This window comes from Dermochelys coriacea, chromosome 3, assembly GCF_009764565.3.
Source record: "Dermochelys coriacea isolate rDerCor1 chromosome 3, rDerCor1.pri.v4, whole genome shotgun sequence".
NCBI classification, from domain to species: domain Eukaryota; kingdom Metazoa; phylum Chordata; order Testudines; family Dermochelyidae; genus Dermochelys; species Dermochelys coriacea.
This window is the reverse complement of record NC_050070.1, coordinates 91,565,321-91,588,909: the sequence shown is the minus strand read 5'-3', so window position 1 is coordinate 91,588,909 and position 23,589 is coordinate 91,565,321. Positions and strand designations below refer to the sequence as shown.

At 41.1% G+C, this 23,589-nt stretch overlaps 1 protein-coding gene across 2 annotated transcripts in view; it reads right to left on the bottom strand.

Annotated features, from left to right (window-relative positions):
• The window catches only part of SLC35F1 (solute carrier family 35 member F1), a 432,911-nt gene that overhangs the window by 210,646 nt on the left and 198,676 nt on the right, over window positions 1-23,589 (bottom strand). The window contains exon 1 of one of the 2 annotated variants that reach the window (XM_038394255.2): window positions 1,307-1,528. The exons of the other annotated variant lie outside the window; for it this stretch is intronic. Coding sequence (XP_038250183.1) covers window positions 1,307-1,353 — 47 coding nt within the window. The 5' untranslated portion in view covers window positions 1,354-1,528. Of the gene's footprint in view, window positions 1-1,306; window positions 1,529-23,589 lie in introns of those variants that run through there. 2 annotated transcript variants of the gene reach the window in all.

Here is a 23,589-nt window from a genome sequence, read left to right as displayed (position 1 = left end):
ATGTATACAGTCTTCATGTAGGATATAAACCAAGTCTGAACTTTTGATAGAGTACTTATTTATCTACATTCACTACTTTCCAGCTGGTTTTGCTGCAATTCCTCCACAAGTCCTCCCACTTGGGACATGGGAGTGACACAAAATGTGCTTTAAAGTGGCACCCGAGGATTCCCCAGGTGGATGAATCTTTGAGTGGTGTAAAAATGCTTTACATTTCTCACTTCCTCTGCGGTGTAGATAGCATGATGTGGATGGGTGTGGGCCGGAGGCCAATGTCCTCTTAGGATCCTGGAACAGTAGAATGGATCATAAAGATGATGTTTCTATTGGTGTAAATTAGAACAGCCCTTAGGCTGCACTAATTTATCATGGGAGCTGAATCAGGCTCATGGTGATCCTGGGATTATGGTGGACAGAGAGGTGTCATTACACCACCTTTGCTTCCTTACACTTCAGGTGTGCCAACCTCCACTCCAGAACACCTGAGGATTTAGCATATATATTGTCCGGGCCCCACTGTGACAGTATATAGGCACTTCACAAACACAGAAATAGACATGGTCCTGCCCAAAGAGTTTACAAAGCCTTCCTCTATGGTGTCTGAGCATGGGCTAGTGGTATAAATCAGAATAATATGAAGAATGATCTTAAATTCCACTACAAGACACCTGCTTTAAATTGTTCAAAATTGTTTGTCGTACATTTTCAAAACCTAATAAAAGCTCACTGAAAAACAGAGATGCATCCCGATCACTAAACACATTTCTCTCAAGCAAAGCTTCTTTTGCCTTTCCATCACACACACAGACACATACATATGCTTTCACTAGCACTGGCATCATCTGACTAGTTTGCTTTTTCCTCCTAGCTTCTCATACTGAGCCCGAATCTATTTTCTGTGGTGGAGAGAGCAGAAGGAAGGCATTTTAGTCCAGCAACAGCAGAGTAGGTTGTCAGCTGGACAGAGGAGGAAATGGGAGGAAAGAAATGGAGGTGAAATTGGGGAGTGCAAGCAAGGGGAAAAGGGAAAAAATGTAGTACAACATGCCCCTAACATCACCATTTTCCTTGTATGTTGCTTGTCTATCAGTGGTTGTATGCCTTGCCTATTTAGACTGTAACCTCTTCCGGGTAGGGACTATGTCATCAACTGTGTTTGTACAGTGCCTAGCATACTTTAGTCACCAGCGTAACAAATTAATAATAATAATTATTATTATTATTACAGCATCAACACTCAGTAACACTTACGGGTATTATCTTTTTAAAAAGAAACAGGAACACAATATTATTCAATTGAGTTTACCCTGCATTCAAGGATGTTGGCAAGAGGGACTTGAAAACTTTTAACATTGAGACTGCAGCAAGCAAAAGGATACACTGGAGGGCTGCTTTGCATGAATCAAAGAGGCTGAAGGGAGGTGGTTCAGAGAGAGGAAATGATGAGAGCGAAGAGGAAAGAGCAGGCCTCAAGTGCTAGTAGAGTGCTGGCTTCATCCTCTGGCCCTTCACCTTACACCAGCATTATCTGTGGCAAAGACACAGGAATTCAAGAGAGAACACGGGTGAGGTAATATCTTTTATTGAACCAACTTCTGTTGCTGAAAGAGACAAGCTTTCGAGCCACACAGAGTTCTTCTTCAGGTCTGCAAGATGAACTGGACTTTTTAGCCACTCATGAATGACATACAGTAATGGAACTTCTTTGGCACTTACACTGTCATCTTTCAAGACAAAAGTCTGCCATTATTATCTTGCAGGACAGGAGATCCCCTGTGGAAAAGGAGGAATTTAAAGGCTCTATTTATAACCAAAGGATGGAACATCAGCCTCAACTCTGAAGTTCCCTGCCTTTCTGAGCTTGTCAGACCATTAAATGTGATTTGAATATAATATTATACCTTTAGTTTCCTATTGATTTAGTCTTTCATAGTTTAAGAGAGACAAGAAAATAAAGAAGGGAAGAAATACTCCTCTGAGAGGTGAGAGAATTAAATGATACCACTTATCACGTGCAGTACAGACATTACTTAAGAGATTATGTTCAATAGGTTATATTTGCTATGTGTTGGTATGCAACCTACATTTTGTTCTTTATCCCAGAAGATTGGTTAGTTAATGCATGAAATAGATTATCTTGGAATGAGCATATAGGACCGTAGAACAACTTAATTGCTTTTTAGAAAATTGGTGAAGCACATTAGCTTTGCATATTGTGCCGTGGTTTACTTGTCAATTATGCTGATATTTAATTGAACTGTAATTAAATTATTCTACCACAAATAGTTTTGTTGAAGTTTGAGACAAACTTTTGTTCAATCAGTTTTGTTTTGCTCAGTCTTCTTGTACAGCAGATTTTTTTGGGTGGAGGGGGAAAGCAGAGGGTGAAGGAGGATTAAGCAAAAGGTTTTGCAGATGCAATTCAGATATGAAAACCATCTGACATGGCTAAAGTTAGATACAAATAAATCAAATATTTAGTTTTTTCAAGACACAGGTGCAACATAGTCTTTTTCCAGTTTTGTCAGTAGTTACAGGGTTTTCCCTATACACCTCTCTCCTTTGGGTCAAATTCTGTTCTCCTTTTCACCTGTGCAACCACCTTAATGCCAGTAGGGTTGCACATGGGTAAGGATCTGATCCAAAGCTGACTGAAGTCAGTGGGCATCTTTTGCTATTTTGAACATCAGATCAGACCCTAACTGAGAAGTGAATTTCCACTGTGTCTACTTTGTGGAACACAAAAGATTATATATAAAGTGTAAAAAGAAAAGGAGTACTTGTGGCACCTTAGAGACTAACAAATTTATTAGAGCATAAGCTTTCGTGAGCTACAGCTCACTTCATCGGATGCATTTGGTGGAAAAAACAGAGGAGAGATTTATATACACACACAGAGAACATGAAACAATGGGTTTATCACACACACTGTAAGGAGAGTGATCACTTAAGATAAGCCATCACCAACAGCAGGGGGGGGAAGGAGGAAAACCTTTCATGGTGACAAGCAGGTAGGCTAATTCCAGCAGTTAACAAGAATATCAGAGGAACAGTGGGGGGTGGGGTGGGAGGGAGAAATACCATGGGGAAATAGTTTTACTTTGTGTAATGACTCATCCATTCCCAGTCTCTATTCAAGCCTAAGTTAATTGTATCCAGTTTGCAAATTAATTCCAATTCAGCAGTCTCTCGTTGGAGTCTGTTTTTGAAGCTTTTTTGTTGAAGTATAGCCACTCTTAGGTCTGTGATCGAGTGACCAGAGAGATTGAAGTGTTCTCCAACTGGTTTTTGAATGTTATAATTCTTGACGTCTGATTTGTGTCCATTCATTCTTTTACGTAGAGACTGTCCAGTTTGGCCAATGTACATGGCAGAGGGGCATTGCTGGCACATGATGGCATATATCACATTGGTAGATGCGCAGGTGAACGAGCCTCTGATAGTGTGTGTACATTCAAGGATGTCTGAGAGCTATCAACAGAGGAGATGAGAGACATTAATCTTATAACTAACTGTGTGTTTGTGTTTAATTTATATGGTTTTATTATTTAGTACCTATGTCAATCACTTAATTTGCCTGCAAATCATTTTCTCATACAATTTTAATGAAAGATGCTATGCAGAAATCCATCAAATTATAGAAGTTAGAGCTGGGAAAGGCCCATTTTATCATCTATTCCATCCTTTAATAGTTTAAAATAGATCAAGAGATGGAGCTTCCACCATTTCCCTAAAGAAACTGTTCCAGCCTGAGAGGTAGCATTGCTCGTCTAGAGAGAAAAGGGCACTACACTGTGAAGCAGGAAACCTATGGACAGATCTTCAGCTGGTGTGCATTGTCATAACCAAGGATCTGCCCCTGCATTCTATTTCCACCTCTGCCACTAACCTACTGTGTGACCTTAGACTACCTAAGCTCTCTGTGCCCCTGTTTATTCTCCCATCTCTGGCTGTTTGTCTATTTAGGCTGTAAACTATTTGAGGCAGGGACCATCTTATTATGTGTCTGTGTAGTACTTTGTATGTTGGGGCTTCTAGGCATGAATCTGATACATATAATACTAAAACTCACTGTCGAGAAACCTCTCCTGATATTTAGTCTACATTTTCTTTTGTAATTTAACTTTATGTACCCTCTCAGTTATCACTTAGATTTGTTTTGTGTTTAGGATTATTTTTCTTGACATATAATTACTGATGTTTTCACCAAGAGAAATCTAACTTTCTTATCTCCTGCCTGTATTCCTAATCTTTTATGGTCCTTTTGCAATATTTCGGAGTCCTGCCACGACAAATATCATTAATTTATGTGTAAATTACACAACAAGAGGTGGATAAAGCCCTTACTTACGGCATGTGATTTGGGATTCTCATGCTAAAAGGACATACAGACTACATTCTATTTTAACCCTCCTATGTTCCTAACAAAGGATCATCTTGTTCCCTCTACCTCTGCAGATGTAGTGACAAGAAAAGCAATTTGATTCAGGCCTGGGGGCACAGAAAGGGAAAGCACTTTTATTACAAAAAGACAAAAATCTCAAGACAACCAAGGGATTAATTGAAAGTGGAAGGAGTAGAAGGGAAAGTTAAAAGAAAAGGCTTTAACAAATTAAGGAAAATCATCACAAAACAAACTATATGTCCTTACACAGACGGAGGGGGAGAGGAGAGGGAGAGAAACTATAACCATTCTTTCTTAAGGGTAAGAGGGTTTTCCCCCTTTTACCCATAGTGGTAGTGGGGACTCAGGCACCAAAAGCAGTGAATGCCATAGCTATTCATACAGAGGCCTTCTACCTCCACAATGCCAGCTAGTTACCGACTGCCCCCTATGGCAGTATGACTGCCTCCGGAGCTGTGTAGTCTGGAGTTCACCGTTGCCAATCAGTGCCCCTGGAATTATCTCTCGGGAGGCATTTCACAGTAATTGCTGGGTAGCCAATTTCAATGAGACGCCTCATATAGCACTAGGGTTGCCAACTCTGACTGAAGCTATTCCGGGAGCTTTTTTTTCCCCCCCAAAATGACATAGTGTCATTTTCTTAAAATATCCTATTAAAATCTCCTGGATAGTTTTCAATAGTAACCAGATGGATGCTGATTCTGGGAGACTCCAGGCCAATCCTGGAGGGTTGGCAACCCTATATCCCACTGCTGTGCCTCCAGCCCTACCCTCTCTCTACCCCCAAAGTCCGATCCCCATGGAGGGGTTTCTGCCAAGGCAGGGAAAGGAGCATTTCCATTGTCCTGGTTTTCAGTTTTATGCATCTTTGTGCTTTCTCTCTTTTAAGGCTTCACAAGGCACAGCTTATGCCAAGCCTCACACTCCATTCTCTCTGCTGCTGACTGAGAAAACAACTGTAAGGGGATATAACCTCATCAGGCATTTGAAAATGATGTCCATTTATCACAGATCTCTTCCTTTTCGTCCATTCTTTTCAGCTCTCCAACCCTCCTTCTGGCCTTTCAGGCAAATTCCTGAATATACTTCAGAAAATGTGTGTTAAAAGAAAACATTCACTTTAGTAAAAAGAACTGGAGGACTTGTGGCACCTTAGAGACTAACAATTTTATTTGAGCATAAGCTTTCGTGAGCTACAGCTCACTTCATCAGAAGCATGAAAGCTTATGCTCAAATAAATTTGTTAGTCTCTATGGTGCCACAAGTACTCCTTTTCTTTTTGCGAAGACAGACTAACACAGCTGCTACTCTGAAACCATTCACTTTAGTGAATTTGTCCTGCAGATACAATTATGTGGCTATAGTTGTGATCTATCTGCATGGGGCTTTCCCGTTATTATTAATATACACATGAATCCCCAGGTCCTGAGATCAAAATATACCACACAGGACCAATTTACATGATAAGAAATCAATGGAGTTATGGCTAATTATGGCACCAGTGAAACTGACCCTATCTCTCCATTTCCAAACACTCACCAGCCAACTGACAGGGCCTTGACTGAATAATAAAACAGGACAAAAAGGGACCAGAATTTTTAAAAAATAAATTCTATTATAAGGTCTTCACGTGATGGAGAATCCACACATTCCTAGGTAAGTTATTCCAATGGTTAATTAATTTTGTTGTAAAAAATTTGCACCTTATTTCTAGTCTGAACGTGTGTAACGTCAGCTTCTAGTCATTGGACCTTTTTATTCCTTTGTCAACTAGATTAAAAAGTCCTCTATTATGCAGAAGAAAGAAAGAAAAAGAAAGAAAAATCCCTTTATTAACTTGCAGAATAACTGGAAAAATGAAAATAAAAGTAGTTCAGTTACCATGCACAAAAATCGGCTTTTCACTAAAACTCATAATTCACTGAGGATACGTAGCCTGATGACACCATAACCAGTTGTGCTCAGTGATATCTGGAGACAGCTTAACAAGAATGCCAATCAGGAAAGCACTCAGAAAAGCTCTTTGCTGAAAGAGGTTTTTCCTGTGAAGCTGTATGTTAACACTATAGCTAAAATGTATTAAAAGAAAATGGAAGTGAAAAGAATCACTCTAAGTACTTATTCTAACTTTTTTTTTCTTTTAACTAGTTTGTGCTCCTTGGCATTTCCATTAAAAAACACAGATCCATAAATTATATAAAATCAGAATGGACCCCTGTAATCATTTTGTTTGACGTCCTGTACAACACATCATAGAATGTTCCTGAATTAATTCCTCTTTGGAATAGAGCATATCTTTTAGAAAAGCATCTAATCTTGCTTTACAAATTTCCAGGTATGGAGAATTTACCACAACCCTTGGTAAGTTGTTGCAATGATTAATTACCCTCATTATACATTTTTACCTTATTTCTATTTTGAATTTGTTTAGCTTCAACCGCACGTCATTGGATCTTGTTATACCTTTGTCTGCTCATTGAAGAGCCCTCTATTATCAGATTTCTATTCCCCATGTAGGTACTTATAGACTGTGATCAAGTCAGCACTTAACGCTTTCTTTGTTAAACTAAACAGATATAAGCTCCTTCAGTGTTTCACTGTAAGGCATATTTTCTAATCCTTAATCATTCTTGTGGCTCTTCTCTGTGCCCTCTCCAATTTATCAACATCCTTATTCAATTGTGGACACCAGAACTGTATTCATAACAGTATTCCAGTGGCCAGAAACAGTATCCTAATATAACCTTTCTACTCGGACTCAACAGTCCCCTGTTTATACATCCAAGGATTGCATTAGCCCTTCTGGCCACAATGTCGCACTGGGAGCTCATGTTCAGCTGATTGTTCACCACGATCCCCAGGTTCTTTTTAGAGGCCTGCATTCTTTGTTCCTAGATGTATAACTTAAAGTTTGGCCATATTAAAAGGCATATTATTTGTTTGCGCCCAGCTCACCAAATGATTGAGGTAGCTCAGTATCAGTGACCTGTCCTCTTCATTATTAACCACTCCCCCAATCTTTGTGTCCTCTGAAAACTTTATCAGTAATGTTTTCTACCAGGTCATTGATAAAAATGTTAAATAGTATAGGGCCCAGGATTAATCCCTGTGGGACCACACTAGAAACACACTAGCTCAGTGATAATGTTGTTTACAAGGAGTACTTGTGGCACCTTAGAGACTAACAAATTTATTAGAGCATAAGCTTTCGTGAGCTACAGCTCACTTCATTGGATGGCTTATGCTCTAATAAATTTGTTAGTCTCTAAGGTGCCACAAGTACTCCTTTTCTTTTTGCGAATACAGACTAACACGGCTGCTACTCTGAAACCAATGTTGTTTACATTTACATTTTGAGACCTATCGGAGTTAGCCAGTTTTTAATCCATTAAATGTGAACCGTGTCGATTTTGATTAAAAAACTAGGATGATACAAAATATCATGTGGCACCAAGTCAAATGTCTTACAAAAATCTAAGTATATTCCATCAACTCTATAAACTTTGTCAACCAAACTTGCAATCTCATTAAAAAAATATATCAAATTAGTTTGACAGGATCTATTTAAAAAAAAAACCCCACACATTTTGAGTGTCATCATTTATATTATTCTTCTTTAATTCTTTATTAATTAAGTCCCTAATCAGTTGTTCCATTATTTTGACTGGGATTGATGTCAAGCTGACAGGCCTATAATTATCCAGGTTTACACTTTTTAAATAGTAACACAACATTAGCTTTCTTCCATTCCTCTGGAATTTCCAAAGTGTTCCAAGATTTATAGAAAATCATCATTAATGGTTGAGAGAGCTCCTCAACCAGCTCTTTTAAAACTCTTGGATGCAAGTTATCTGGACCTGCAGATTTTAAAATGTTTATCTACAGTAGTTGCTGTTTATCATCAACCTTAGTTACCGTTAGCATGGAAAGTATTCCATCATCATAATATAACTATATCTGGCTTTTTTCCAACAAAACAGAAATTTGTATTGAACTCTTCTGCCTTTTCTGCGTTATTATTGACAGTTTTACCATATCCATCTAGTAATATGCCAATACCGTTGTTAGTGTTACTTTTTGTTCCTAATATACTTGAAAAAAATCCTTCTCATTGCCCATAACACTGCTGGTCACAGATTTCTTCTTGTGTCCTTTTGTTTCCCTTATCAATTTTCTACAATTCTTAGTCTCTGCTTTATATTCAGCGCTATCAACTTCCTCTTTTTTTTCCCATTTGTTGCATATGGTCAAACTTTGAGGCTCTATTGTAATACACAAGTCTTGAAAACATGGCTGACTGGAAGGTAGAAGATTTTAGGTTTTCTTTTGGAAATGTTAAGAAACCATATTGTTAAACACCAAAAAGAGAAACTCACCAGAGTGCCAGGGAAATGTCCAAATAAAATTTAAGCTTAATGCAGTGAACTCCACTGAAGATGAAAAAATGTTGGGACCTACTTTATTTCTTCAAATGTCAATAAACTTCCATTCTTAAGGAGATATGGCTTTATGATAATTTAATGGAACTTTGGTTTTACTGTTATCAGTCTGCAGTGATCTTTCAGCTATGTGGAACAAATATTGCTTTCCAAAAGCCAGTTCTCATGTGTGGTGATGCTTTGTTTATATTGATCAGTAGGGATTTTGCTTCGGAGATTGGAAATTTATATTTTCATTGTTTTCCAAGGTAGGAAAGAATATCACATCACATTTTTAATGCTTCTTGTTTGCGGGTTAAGAATGTTACCAATGTGTGAAAGTTTATTAGAGATACAGATAATCTGATAGTCCTGCCTTGGAAATTAAACACCTGAATGCTCAAGATGCTCATTCTCTTATTAATCTGTTACATATGATGAAATTCACCACTAATCAGAGGGCCAGCATAATACACCATTTAAAATCCTGTTTAAGACACCAGAATAGGGTTTTAAGTGGAAATTAATTACTGCATAGGCCTTGTGCAGGCCCTTCGCATCACAGGTTAAATAAAGCCTGGCTCCACCGAAATGACTTGGAGTTTTGTCACTAACTTCAATGGCGCCAGGATTACACTCATTATTATGATTCTTTGACTACAACATTCCATCTCTTTACTATGGCCCACATATCAATTCAAACTTCCCTTGTGGCAACCATAGAATCTTCAGCCTTTATATCTTATTATAAGAACTGACCTAAAGTTACAATTAAATTGTTCTTTAGTGACTTTATGGAATAAACCCCTTCCCCATTACTTAAAAGGGCATCATTAATCAATTAGAATCAAAACATGTTTTTTTTTCCATATATCATGGCTATTAGCCTTGGTCCTTGAGAAAGAAAATGTCAAAGAAAAGCATCCATTATACATCCTTACAGGGAAAGTCCTATCACGACCTTTCATGTTGACCGCCTCTCATTTCAGCTCAGCCCATGGTTAGACCTAGAGATGTAAAGAGAACTATAGCAGTACTCTCATTTGTATGCAACGAAATGATCTCGTGAGGCACTGCTTGGCATCTCCTCTAATACACTAAGTTCCCTCAACTTCCATTGAAGTCAATGGGAGTTAAAAGGACTCAACAACTGGCAGGAGATGCTCAGCACCTTTCAGGATTGGTTCCTACATGCCTTCTTCTGAATCAGCAGTATGTGTTAAGCATGAATAATGTCACTGAAGAAGAAGTTACTCACCTTGTGCAGTAACAATGTTTCTTCGAGTGGTGTCCCTGTGGGTGCTCCAATCTAGGTGTTGGTGCGTCCCTGTGCCAGAGATTTTTCGCAGCAGTACTCAGTCAGGGGAAGGGTGCACGTAGGAGCTGTCTTGTGCAGGTGTTGGCGACTTTTGTAGCGCACACACCCCGAACCGTCCCCTCTGTTCCTTCTGTACTGCAGAGCTTGGCTGTGTGAACGCCGAAGTAGAGGGGAGAAGGGTGGGTAGTGGAGCACCCACAGGGACACACATCTCGAAGAACCATCGTTACTGCACAAAGTGAGTAACTTCTTCTTCGAGTGGTGTCCTTGTGCATGCTCCACTCTAGGTGCTTGTAGTGCAGTGCCCCACAGGGATGGCCAGGGTTTGGAATATGTATAAGCGTTTGATGAGAGCACTGTGAGGCCAATGATAGAATCTGAGACAAGGCCTTGGGTGATAGCGTAATGCTTCACGAAAGTGTGCTCTGATGTCCAGGTTGCAGCTCTACAAATGTCTATTAAGGGGACATTATTCAAGAATGTGATCGATGTCGCCATGGCTCATGTTGAGTGGGATCTGATGCCCGCAAGGGGTTCTTTGTTATTAGGTGGTAGCAAGTTTGAATACAGGAAAACACTCTTTTGGAGAGTCTCTATGTCGATATTGTAGAACCTTTGGAGTGCTCTGTTTGGAGACGAAAAGTCTTGGTGACTTGCGAAATGGCTTAGTTCTGTCCAAGTAGAAGGCTACAGCCCATCTGACATCTAGCATGTGTAACATTGCTTCTTGAGAATCCTTATGTGGATTGGGATAGAAAGCAGGTAAGTGTATGGTTTGGTTAATATGAAAATGCGTAGTCACTTGGGGCAAGAATTTTGGGTGAGGATGTAACATGATTTTTGTCTTTGGTAAATACCGTGTATAGTGGTTCAGCCATTAATGCCCCTATTTTGCTGACATGTTGTGCAGACATGATTGCCACCAGGAATGCGACCTTCTTTTACAAATATATGAGAAAGCAGGTTGCTAGAAGTTCAAAGGGTGGTCTTGTGAGATGTTTGAGCACATGATTGAGATCCCATGGTGACGTAGGTTGACGTACTTCTGGGTACTTGCTCTGTATACCTATGAGAAAGTGCCATGTAATCGGATGAGTGAATATTGAAGCCCCTTCTATCTGCTCATGAAGGGCCGTGATGGCAGCTAGGTGTACTTTTATAGAACTTAGGGCTAACCCTGTTTCTTTCAGTTCTAGTAGGTAGTCTAGGATCACAGGTAGAGGCGCCTTGGTCGCATCCAGACATTTTTGCTGGCACCAAAGGGAGAATCTTCTCCACTTGTGGTGATAAGTATTCCTAGTGGTGAGGCGACGGCTATATGGTAATACCTGTTTTACTTTCTCCAAACAGTTCAGTTCTTCATGTTGGAACCACAAAGGAGCCATGCTTGGAGATGGAGCTTTGCTGGGTTTGGATGGAGTGTCAGGCCCTTGTTCTGGGACAGGAGGTCCGTCTGTAAGGGCAGCAGTTGTGGGGCACAGACTGCTAGGTTGGACAGGAATGGAAACCAAGTCTGTCTGGGCCATGTGGGGACAATGAGAATAATGTATGCTCTGTCGAGTCGTATCTTGTGGATAACCCATGGGATCAGTGGGATCAGCGGGAAGGAGTACATGAGCAACGCATTCCACAGGATGAGGAGGGCATCCCCTAATGATTCCGGTGCCAGGCCTGCCCTGGAGCAAAAGAGTGGACATTTGTGATTTGTCTCTGAGGCGAACGGGTCAATTACTGGATGACCCCATTTTCGAAATATTGTGCTGAGAACACTGTCGTGGATTTCCCACTCATGTTCCCCTGAGAAGTGCCTGCTGAGTTTTTCAGCTGTAGTGTTTTGGCATCTTTGTAGGTATGACGCTGTGATGTTTATATTGTTGCGGATGCAGAAGTTCCATAAGTTCCTGGTTTCTACACATAGCGAGTGAGACCTGGGTCCCCCTTGGCGATTGATGTAAAACATGCATGCCATGTTGTCAGTGAGAATAGAGATTGAGGTCTTCCGTATGAGAGCGAGGAAGAGGCGGCATGCATTGTGTACCACAGGGAGTTCCAGGAGGTTAATATGTAGTCGGGTTTCCGTCGCGGACCACTTGCCTTGTACATTGCGCTAACCCAAATGAGCACCCCAGCCTATCAGTGAGGTGTCTGTTGTGATAGTCACTGACAGGGGGTCTTGTTGAAAGGGAATCCCTGAGCATACATTCCCTGATTGTGTCGACCATTGTAGGGAGAGGATGACTCTTGGTGGTAGTGTCACTCTTCTGTTGAGAGAATGTTTGCTGGGTGCATAGACTGAGCTCAACCAGTACTGCAGACAGCACATATGGAGTCTGGCATACTTTACTACGAAAGTCGTAGTTGCCATATGTCCCAGAATCTGAAGGCATGTCCTCAATGAAGTTTGTGGGCTGACGGTCACTGTGGAAATAAGATTGGTCAATGTAGTGAATCTGTGGTTTGGTAATATTGCTTTGGCTTGTATGGAGTCTAGGTCGGCTCCGATAAACTCCAAGCACTGAGTTGGTTCTAGGGTAGATTTCTTTCTGTTTATCTGTAGACCTAGCTGGTGAAACACGTCTATTGTGGTTTTCACCATATATGCTGTTTCTTGTTGAGTGGCACCCTTGAGTAGGCAGTCGTCTAAATAAGGAAAGATTATGACTCCTTTGCGTCGTAAATCTACTGCTACTACCATGAGTGTTTTGAGAATATTCAGGGAGCAGTAGATAGGCTGAAAGGAAGAACGTGGTATTGGTAATGATTAGGTCCTACTGTGAACCGCAGGAACCTTCTATGGGCAGAATGTATTGTAAAAGTATGCATCTTGAAGGTCAAGGGCTGCAAACCAGTCCCCCTGGTCTAGTGCTGGGATTATTGTGGGCAGAGTGACTATTTTGAACCTGTGGTTCCATATGAACCTGTTGAGCTTTCAGAGATCTAAGATTGGTCTCCATCCCCCTCCTTTCTTTTCCGTTAGGAAATATTTGGAGTAAAAACCCTTCCCTCGGTATTGGTGTGGTACTCGTTCTACAGAACCCAGCAGTAGGAGGTTTCTACTTTCTGTTGTAGAAGGTGCTCATGAGAGGGGTCTCTGAGGAAGTACGGGAAATGGGGGAGCATGGGGAGGTGGTTGTGAAGAGGGATGGTGTAGCCAGATTGTATGATCTCCAATATCCATTGGTCTGTTGTTATTGCATCCCAGGCATGGTAAAATGGGTGTAGGCGGTGACCAAAAGTATGGGATGGGGTATCCGTTGGCCCTAGAGGTGTAGGAAGGTCGTGCTTACCAATACTTCAAAATTGTGGCTTAGATGTAGATGGGCGGTTGGAAGAAGCCTGGTTCCGTGGAGCACATCGTCTCTGAGGCTGTTGTTTTGTTCTGTTCTGAACGAACTACCATGGTTGTTGGTTAAATGAGGTATCTTGTGACCTCTGGTATGGTGTAAACCATAGACATTTATTAGGGGGTGGGTGTATTTCTAGCATGCATAGCGTTGCTCGGGAGTCCTTCCTGGTATGGAGCACATTGTCTGTTTGAGATGAAAATAGTTTATCCCTATCGAAGGGAAGGTCCTCTACTTTTAGCTCTTTCAGAATCCCTGAAGCTTTCAGCCGTGATGCTCTTCTCAGAACCACAGCTGTGGCGGTTGTTGGGGAAGCTGTGTCCACTACATCCATTGAGGCTTGCAGCACTGTGTGGGCTATTATCTGACCCTCATTAATAAGGGTGTTGAGTTGAAGATGTTTGTGCTTGGGGAGGTCCTCCACACGCTCCTGTATTTTACTATAATTAGAGTAGTCATAATTTGCAAATAGAGTGGAATAGTAGGCAACTCTGAACAGAAGGGTGGCTGATGAATAAACTTTATGCCCAAAGAGGTTCAGTCTCTTGTCGTCTTTATCTTATGGTGTGGAGCGGAAATGGGGTTGCTTGCTGAGCTGATTGGCAGCTTTTACTACCAGAGAGCTGGCTTGAGGATGTGAGAACCAAAAGTCCATGCCTTTGGCTGGAACAAAGATTTCTTGTCAGCTCTTTTGTTGGTGGGTGGTGCCAATGCTCGTATTTGCCATATGGCCTCTGCGGGCTCCATTATAGCTTCATCTATGGGGAGGGTGATCTTGACCTGTAAGATTTTTAACAACTTATGTTGTTTCTTCTGCAGCTCATGTTAGGCAATCTCTTGGTTGTTTGCTACTCTTTTGAAGAGTTCTTGGAACTGTTTCAGGTCATCAGGTGCTGTCGGGGTAGATGGTGTCACCACTTCCTCTGGTGTGGAAGATGAGTGTGGGTCAGGTGGTACATCATCCAAGTCTGCCTGTGATAGTATCTCTTCCTCTTCTATCTCTGCCTCAGGGAGGTCAGAGGGTTCTCTGTGTGGCAAGGGTGGAGGTACTCTAAATCCCATTCTGGCTGGGGAAGGGAGCCCAGAATATGGGTTCTGGTATGTGGCCCAAGGACCCCATTATGGCCATTGCATGGGGTAAGGTGGCAATGGGTAAGGCCAGTGTTGTGCATACCAGGGCTGTGAGTGCTTGGAGGGATGAGGCTTAGGCTTCGTAGCCTTCTATGTAGGTCTCATCTGTGATGGCGATGAATGTTGGGAGGAGAAGCTGTTGTCCTGCATGTCTCCTTCCTTGCCACTATGCATGGAGATCAGTGAGGAAATGAAGGATAGGACCGTGTTATGTAGCTCGGGGAGTGTTGGGTGCTGAGCAGTGGTGACTGCGGTGTGGAGGAAACCGTTACGTCACTATGATCTAGGAGTTGCGCTGGTCCCACCTTGGCGATGCGGTCGATCCTTGGAGTGCTGACTGGTGCCGAGTTCGGCTTGTTAGCCGGCATCGAGTCTTGAGTTGGTGCCGGTGGCGGCAGCATTGATTGCATTGCCAATGCCTGTGCCTGTGCCACACTCCGCACTGGGGTTGTCGGTGCCATGCAGGAGACTGGGACTCTGGTGCCACACGTTGGGGCTTGGCAGAGGTCCGCAGAGTGACGGTGCTGGAGGAGCCTCGTAAGTGCTCTTTCTGGATGAATGGAGCACTGAGGGTAGAGACCCCACTGGGGAGGCTCTCTTTTTGTGAGAGTCCCTGTTGGAGAGGTTGAGGTTCGCTTCCTGACAGTTTTGGAAGTCGAAGCCTTATCGCAGCTTAAGGATCTTGTTTTATGAGACTCCATGGAGGACGGCTCTTGCGGAGGTTGGAGGGATTTCTCCATCAGAAGCATTTTTAAATGGAGATCCCGATCACGTCATGCTCTCGACTTCAAGTTGCTGCAGTGTATACATTTCTGGGAGACATGAGTTTCTCCCAGACAGCAGATGCATGATGCATGGCTGTCAGAGACCGGCATTGGATCACGGCATGAGTCACACTTTTTAAACCCTTTTGAGCCTGGCATGACTTAGGTTAAGTCTCTCCCCGCACTCGATAGATGAGGGTGGGAGTTAACTGAAGTGGTAAACCATAGAGCTATTCCTAAATGGAAAACTAAGTAAAGAATTATTATTATTATTATTATTTGGAAAAAGAAAAAACCTCTAAGAGGAACTAACTAAACTATGCAACTATGTATAGACTAATGTTAAAGAACTATGTAACTCTTTTTTTTTTTCTTCAGAAAGTATCAAGGAGAGCACTGCTGCGGAGCTCCATCTGCAGACGAGGATGTTTGAGAAGGAACTGAAGGGACGGTCAGGGTTGCATGCGATACAGGAGACGCCAACGTTTGCATGAGACAGCTCCTGCGCGTGCCCTTCCCCCGACAGAGTACTGCTGCAAAAAATCTCTGACACAGGGACGCACTAACACCCAGAGTGGAGCACCCACAGGGACACCACTCGAAGAAGAATCCATGTTTCTTTCTTACTACAGAATATATCAACTAGCCCCATTGCCCCACCCTCAGGATGATCTGTCAGAGTTTGGCCCAAGTCAAGATTATTTTGAGGATAAGACGCAAACCTGGGATCCAAATCTTTGTTTCAAATGGTCTCAAAGAGTTATTGAAGCATCAGTATATTATACTATTTCATTAGACACCAGGGTGGAAGGTTATAGCTATTTCACCTTTTGGTATGAATAGTTCAGAGCGTAGGTCACGTCACATCCTACTTGCTTTACTCATGCAAGTAATCTCCTTGATTTAGGTGAGTAAAATTAGGAGTATTTAGACCTTATACTATATATATATATATATATATAGTAGCTTTTTGTTTAAGGTTAACTTGGTGCCCAGTGCTAAGGAGAATGTTATGCACAGTCTAAAGAAAATGCACAGTCTAAAAAAAGAAGACATCACTAGAATTCTGTGGAAGCCTATCTGACTATCCCAATGAAAAGAAGGAGAACAAGTCTTCTCAATTCCCACTTCTGCTTCCTTTATGAACTAAATTTGCTGCAAGGCTGTAAGAGACCAGAAGTCAGGTGGGAGAATAACAATCTATTTATTGACCCAGAGGGCCCCTGTGCACATCTTGTTGTGTTATACTTTAAGATGTAATTAGAATTCTTTCAATTCCTGATTTCACAGCCCCAGGAGAAGCACTTCCCTTCTTGATGCTATCAGCATTTTGAGAGGACAGACATGTATACAGCAAATCCAGTCTTCTCAGTCCAGGTCTGTGTCATGTCTACCTTGTTGCCTAGACTAACCACTTGCTGCTACATTTTCAAATAAACATGTTTTTTCCGATACTCCACAAAATCTAGCACCAAAGCCAGAGATAGCAAAGCAACCAAATGAAGTGTGAAAATCTTAATATACTTTACAAATGGGTGTTGAAAGGCAATGGAACAAGTGTTATAAAAGAACACAAAAAAGAATGTGAAAAGAGGGTCAGATTATATAACCTCTACTACATAACTCACTAGAGCTATATAACTAGGAAGGGGTGAACTGGGTTGGAGGAATACAATAAACTCTAATTCCAGTTTTCTCCTATCCCTATGGACTGAACTGTTCCAAAACATTTTTCGTTTGGATACATCCCTTTCACTTAACCCATCCAACTATGAAAGTGAACATAGTCCCTTTTTCTAAACAATCATCCAAGCTGCTCCCTGTTTTCTCTTACTATCCTGAGATTATACATATCTGTAAAAGCAGATACTGAGTTTAAATAGACTGGTTTAAATCCACTGGTTTAAATCCTGAAGTATAAGGTTTATCATATCCCTTCCAAATTCTTTGTTTGCCTTAACTGTTACAACTCTGGATATTCTTATTATTTATATAAATGTCCAATCCTTTTGTGAATCTCACTAAATTCTTGGCCTTGGTGACATCATATAGGTTATAAAACCAGAAGGGACTATTATGGTCATCTAGTCTGACCTCCTGTATAACACAGGCCATAGGATTTCCTGAATTAATTACTATTTGAACTAGAACATATGTTAGAAAAACACTGGTTTCAGAGTAGCAGCCATGTTAGTCTGTATTCGCAAAAAGAAAAGGAGTACTTGTGGCACCTTAGCGACTAACAAATTTATTTGAGCATAAGCTTTCGTGAGCTTCAGCTCACTTCATCGGATGCACTGAATCTTAACTTTAAAATTGCCAGTAATGGTAAATCCACCACAGCCCATGGTAAATTGTGCCAATGGTTAATTACCCTCACTGTTAACAATTTGTGTCTTTTTTCTAATCTGAATTTGTTAACTTCAACTTCCAACAATTGGACCTTATTATACTTTGTCTGCTAGCTTAAAGAGTCCTCTATTGTCAAATTTCTGTTTCCCATCCCTATGTAAATGCTTACAGACTCTGTCAATTCAAAACAGATTGAGCTTCTTGAGTCCATCATTATAAGGCATGTTTTCTAATTCTTTGTTCTTGTGACTCTTCTCTGAACCCTTTGCAATTAATCAGCATCCTTCTTGAATTCTGGAACTAGAATCAGACAAACTATTCCAGCAGCAATCTGTGGAAATGTGGCAAAGAGTACCCCAGCCTAATTATGCACCGAGTTGAAAAATATTCCTTTATCAATTTTGAATTTGCTACTTTTCAATTTCTTGTTATGTTGTGAATGGAGAACAGAAACTCCTGATCTTCCTTCTCAATTGCATTAATTATTTTATATATTATCATGCTCAGTCTTATCCATTTCCTTTCTAAACTGTCATAGCACTATAACTTTTACAGTAATGTCACTGCAACTTTAAAACTCTGCATTTTTGGCTTCCAAGAATAGCACTTTTATCCCAAAGGATCACAAAATGCTTTACAAACAATATCTGATGGACAAATAAATAGATATTAATCACTTCATCAATTAAAATGCAGCCCCCCTCTAGGGTGAAATATGGCAGCTATTTAACAGAACATAGGAGCACTACAAAACAATTTAGGACTGGAAATGATAAAACCACTGTCCACTAAAACTACTTGAGAATTTAGCAAGGTAGAATGAAGTTAATAACTCTCTTTTCTTAGTTTAATCTCTGTGCGTTATTTAGGGATAGTAGAGCTTGTGCAATGCTTCAAACTGGGACACATAAAATGTCTGCCTATATGTTGCAGATGTTCTTTAATGACCATCTTTACCTTATAATGAATCTTTTTATAGCACTATGTATAGCACAATCAGCTACTGGGAATGAAGCTGTCATGTTGTTTTAATAGTCACCTCAGATGAGTTATACCAGTACCAGCTAACTATAGCAGTTTACATTCTAATAGTGTCATACTTCAATTTTCAGTGTATGAAAGAAAAAATAAATGAGGAACCTGGTGGAAAATTGCACTTACCAAATAAATTTAACATACTACATTATTTTTTATAATACACAGTTACAGAATAATTTCCTCTCAAATGTCAAACCAAATAAAATACCACTGTGTGGCATTCTATAAGGAAAAGTAGGAGTTCATTTTATTGGCTTCATATTTCCTTAGGGTATTTCCACTGTGAAAAGCCTACTTTGAAATGGGATCTTTCTCTTCCTCACAAGTTCTGATGGAAACAGTAAATCAGTTTTACAGATGTGTAAGTTGAATTCCCAAAGGCCTTGGAGTCAGCTCAGGATATGCTAAAGGGTACAATAGCATATTTTTAAAAAAGTTCTTAAAATACTGATTCTGGCAGGCATCCAACAGTAAATACCACACACTCTATCTCCAAAAATGCCATCACAATATGAGCACATTAAATAACAGGATGGAAAATAACAAAATGCAAAGGTGGAATGAGCATTGACAACAGAGCAAAGATTTAGACCCAATGTCCATACTGAATGGAGACTTTTTATATTTCACATAATTGTGGAACTATTATTTTGAAATATTTACGCTTAAATCAGTCAGGGTCAGATTCTGATCGCTTACTTATTGTGATGGCACCATTAGTCCCATTGATATCAGTTTTGATACCCTTATTCTTTCTTGACTACTTTTGGAGTAGGGTGCTACTTGACTTGAGTACCGCTATCCAAATTTGACCATCAATTAATTTGAAGGAATAAGGTTTCTTCTCAGTAGTTTGTGGGTTTTATTTGATGGGCTGGTTTCCCTAAATGTACTTTCATCACAACTATGGAAAATTATTAATAAATAAGGTCATTTGGACCACATTTGCTAAGTACCATTAGTCTATGGGCTAAGTATATGTCTTCTGCCAGGATCTGTACTGATGATTTTAAATGGCCTGTCTTTGGTTTCTTACTATGGAAACACAGGCATACTTTGACTTCTATATTCGGGGGGCAGCTCCAGTCAGGCCAAAGGGGCAGCGTGTGTGTGTATGGGGGGAACAAATTCCATGCCTCCCTCCTACAGGGGCACCATTTCAGATGTTGGGGGGGCCCACAATTTTACCGTAATTCCAGGGGCTACTTAGGCAACTGAAAACTCTAGTGTTTTTGCAGATAATAACTTAGAAATATCTGACAGGAGCATTGTGTCTAATTCCTATATCAAGAAAGAAAAATAAATAAATATTAGACCCACTTAGCTCTAATACTAACATGTTCTGACATCTAGTGGCAATAGGGTAACCAGACAGAAAGAGTGAAAAATCAGGACAAGGGGTGAGGGATAATAGGTACCGATATAAGAAAAAGCCACAAATATCGGGACTGTCCCTATAAAATCGGGACATCTGGTCACTGTATGTGGCAAATCACTTATGGGACACTGGTTAGGTTTAAAATTGTAATATATATTCTTACTCAGATACTCTTACTGAAGTCAGAAGGGACCATTGTGATCATCGAGTCTGACCTCCTGCACATTGCAGGCCACAGAACCTCACCTATCCACTCCTGTAATAGACTGCTAACCCCTGGCTGAGTTACTGAAGTCCTCAATTCAAGGTTTAAAGACTTCAAGTTACAGAGAATTCACCATTTACTCTAGTTTAAACCTACAAGTGACCCTATGCCACACGCTTCAGAAGAAGGTGAAAAATTCCCACAGCCTCTGCCAATCTGATCTGTGGGAAAATTCCTTCCTGACCCCAAATATGATGATCAGTTAGACCCTGAGCATGTGGGCAAGACCTACCAAATGGACACCTGGGGAAGAATTCTCTGTAGTAACTTAAAGCCCTCCCCATTTAGTGTCCCATCTCCAGTCTTTGGGGATTTTTGCTATAGGCAGTCGCCAATAGGCCACACACCATTTAGGCAGTCCTGTCATACCATGTCATCCATAAACTTATCAAGCTCAGTCTTTAAGCCAGTTAGGTTTTTTGCACCCACTGCTCCACTAGGGAGGCTGCTCCAGAACTTCACTCCTCTGATGGATAGAAACCTTTGCTTAATTTCAAGCCTAAACCTATTGATGGCCAGTTTATATGTATTTTTTCTGGGGTCCACAATGATGCTTAACTTAAATAACTGTTCTCCCTCCCTGGTATTTATCCCTCTGATGTATTTATACAGAGTAATCATATCTCCTCTCAGTCTTCTATTGGTTAGACTAAACAAGCCAAGCTCTTTGAGTCTCTTTTCATAAGATAGGTTTTCCATTCCTCAGATCATCCTAGTAGACCTTCTCTGCACCTGTTCCAGTTTGAATTCATCTTTCTTAAACATGGGAGACCAGAATTGCACACAGTATTCCAGATGAGGTCTCACCAATGCCCTGTATAACAGTATTAACACCTCCTTATCTCTACTGGAAATACCTTACCTGATGCACCCCAGGACCGCATTAGCCTTTTCACGGCTGCATCACATTGATGGCTCTTGTCATCCTGTGATTAACCAATACCCCCAGCTCTTTCTGTTCCACTGTTACTTCCAACTGATAAATCCCAGGCTTATAGCAAAAATTCTTGTTAGTCCTTAAATGCATTATCTTGCACTTTGCACTATTAAATATCATCCCATTTCTATTACTCTATTTTACAAGGTCATGCAGATCTTCTTGTATGGTATTCCGGTCCTCCTCCATACTGGCAATACCTCCTAACTTTGCGTCATCCGCAAATTTTATTAGCACACTCCCCCCAAAAGACAAAAGTTTTGCCACGACAAGTGCCAGTGTGAACTTCGCGTTTTTGGCAGGAGCACTCTCCTGCTGACAATACAAATGCCGCACGTTGGGGGTAGAAGTTTTTTGTTGGCAGGAGAGCCAACAAACAGTGGCTACATTGCATGACTTTTAGCAGCAGGGCTGTGGTGACACAGCCATATCGCTAAAAGCTGTGTAGTGTAGACACAGCCTAACTAATAATTTCTCATGTGGAACTGTATCAAATGCCATCCAGGTAGATTAGAGCTACTGCATTTCCTTTGTCTAAAAAATCAGTTATCTTCTCAAAGAAACATAGTAGTAACTTTGTTACCACCTCTAGAATACAACAACTGAAAGAACTGTAGAAAAATCTACAATAATTTTCTATCATTTAGGCTACTTACTTTTTGCAGTTCACCAAGCTTGAAACAGATCATTTAACTTTAGGAAACATTCTAACAGCCCTTTCTCATCTTAATCACCTGTTAATCACTCTGTTGATAAACAAAATTCTGAATACCCAGCCTCAGGTAAGCAAACTCCTGACTTCTCTGCAGAACTCATTGCACTGCACACTGAGGCTGCCTTCCCCTGGGGGGGGGGGCAACTCACGCCCTTGCCCCCCTCAAACTCTGTCTATGTATGGAAACTAGGATACTGGGTATGTGTTATATCCTCCTTACTGTTTAATAAAATGTTACCTTCTCTATGGTCCAATCAGGACATTTTGGAAATGGATTTCACTGGACAGTTGCATTCCTATCAGTGGTTAGCAGACTTTTTAAATACCAGGCTTTTCTTTCACAATTCACGAGGTAAAACACAGGAGGCCAGATTGTTAGGTTTCAGATTATTCAGTGTGTGTAAGTGAACCATTCCATTAGCTGCATTATCTCAACTTCACCAACTTGAAAATTACACTTTCCTACTTTAGTTGACACAATAATTGGCCTTGAGAAATATCATTTATACTATGGGTTCAGAAAAGATAAATATAATTATATATTTGCCTGTTTTCACATAAAACAGAATGCATGTGTGTGTGTTCTGAAGAACTGGTAAATTGTACTAGACTTCTAGCCTATTTGTCACCAGGGTATATTTCTTTTGCTCACTGTTGGCATCTTACTTAAAGTCATAGACCCCAAATCAAATTTCCACTTGATAACAATGATAAGCACTCACCTTTATGTGCCTTATGTGCCTTTGTAAAAAGTTAATGATTTAAAATTGAAAGACTCTAAGAAATTTATGCCCTTAATGTTACTCCTCTTTTTCTCTTATAATAGCATGGCAAGGTTTTCCTGATGACCCACCCCATTAGCAGGTGGTTGGAACCTTGCATTAAGCTACAGAAGTTCTGCAGACTCATTGTGGCAGAACTCTACCCTTGACATAAGGCAGGTAGCATGAGTGGTGGGTATAATAGGCCGGGGACACTCTGCCTCCCCGGTGCTGCTGTGGCTGTAAGATCCCTGGTTGTGAGGTTTGGGGGGGGGGGGGGGGGGGATTTTTGATGTATTTTGCCGCATGCAGGTTCCGGGGTGGCTGAGGAGGCAGTTTGTGCTATTCAGCTTCCTGGGTTCAACAGTAATCTTCCTGGAGACTCCAGGGAGATTACTGATGAACCCAGGAAGCTGAGTAGCAAATATTGCCTCCTCAGCCTCCCCGGAACCTACATGGGGTATAACAAAAGCTTCTTCCGGACCAGAGACGTTTTTCTCTAGCCTGCTTGGGGTCTTGGGAGAGGAGGTGCAGTGCAGCTGCAGCTGGCCTGAGGCTCTTCCGGCTGAGGGGGGTGTGTGCTCGTGGCTCCTCCATTTGGGGGGTGTCTTGGGGCTCTGGACATGGGGGGAGGGCAGAGGGCCAAAGGGGAGCTCCATCCACTGCCCATGGAAGATAGGGGTGACACCCTTAGGAGAGGCAGCTAGGAGGTCTTGGATGAAACGCCTATGCACTGCCAAGTTCTAGGAAGCGATGACGCCAC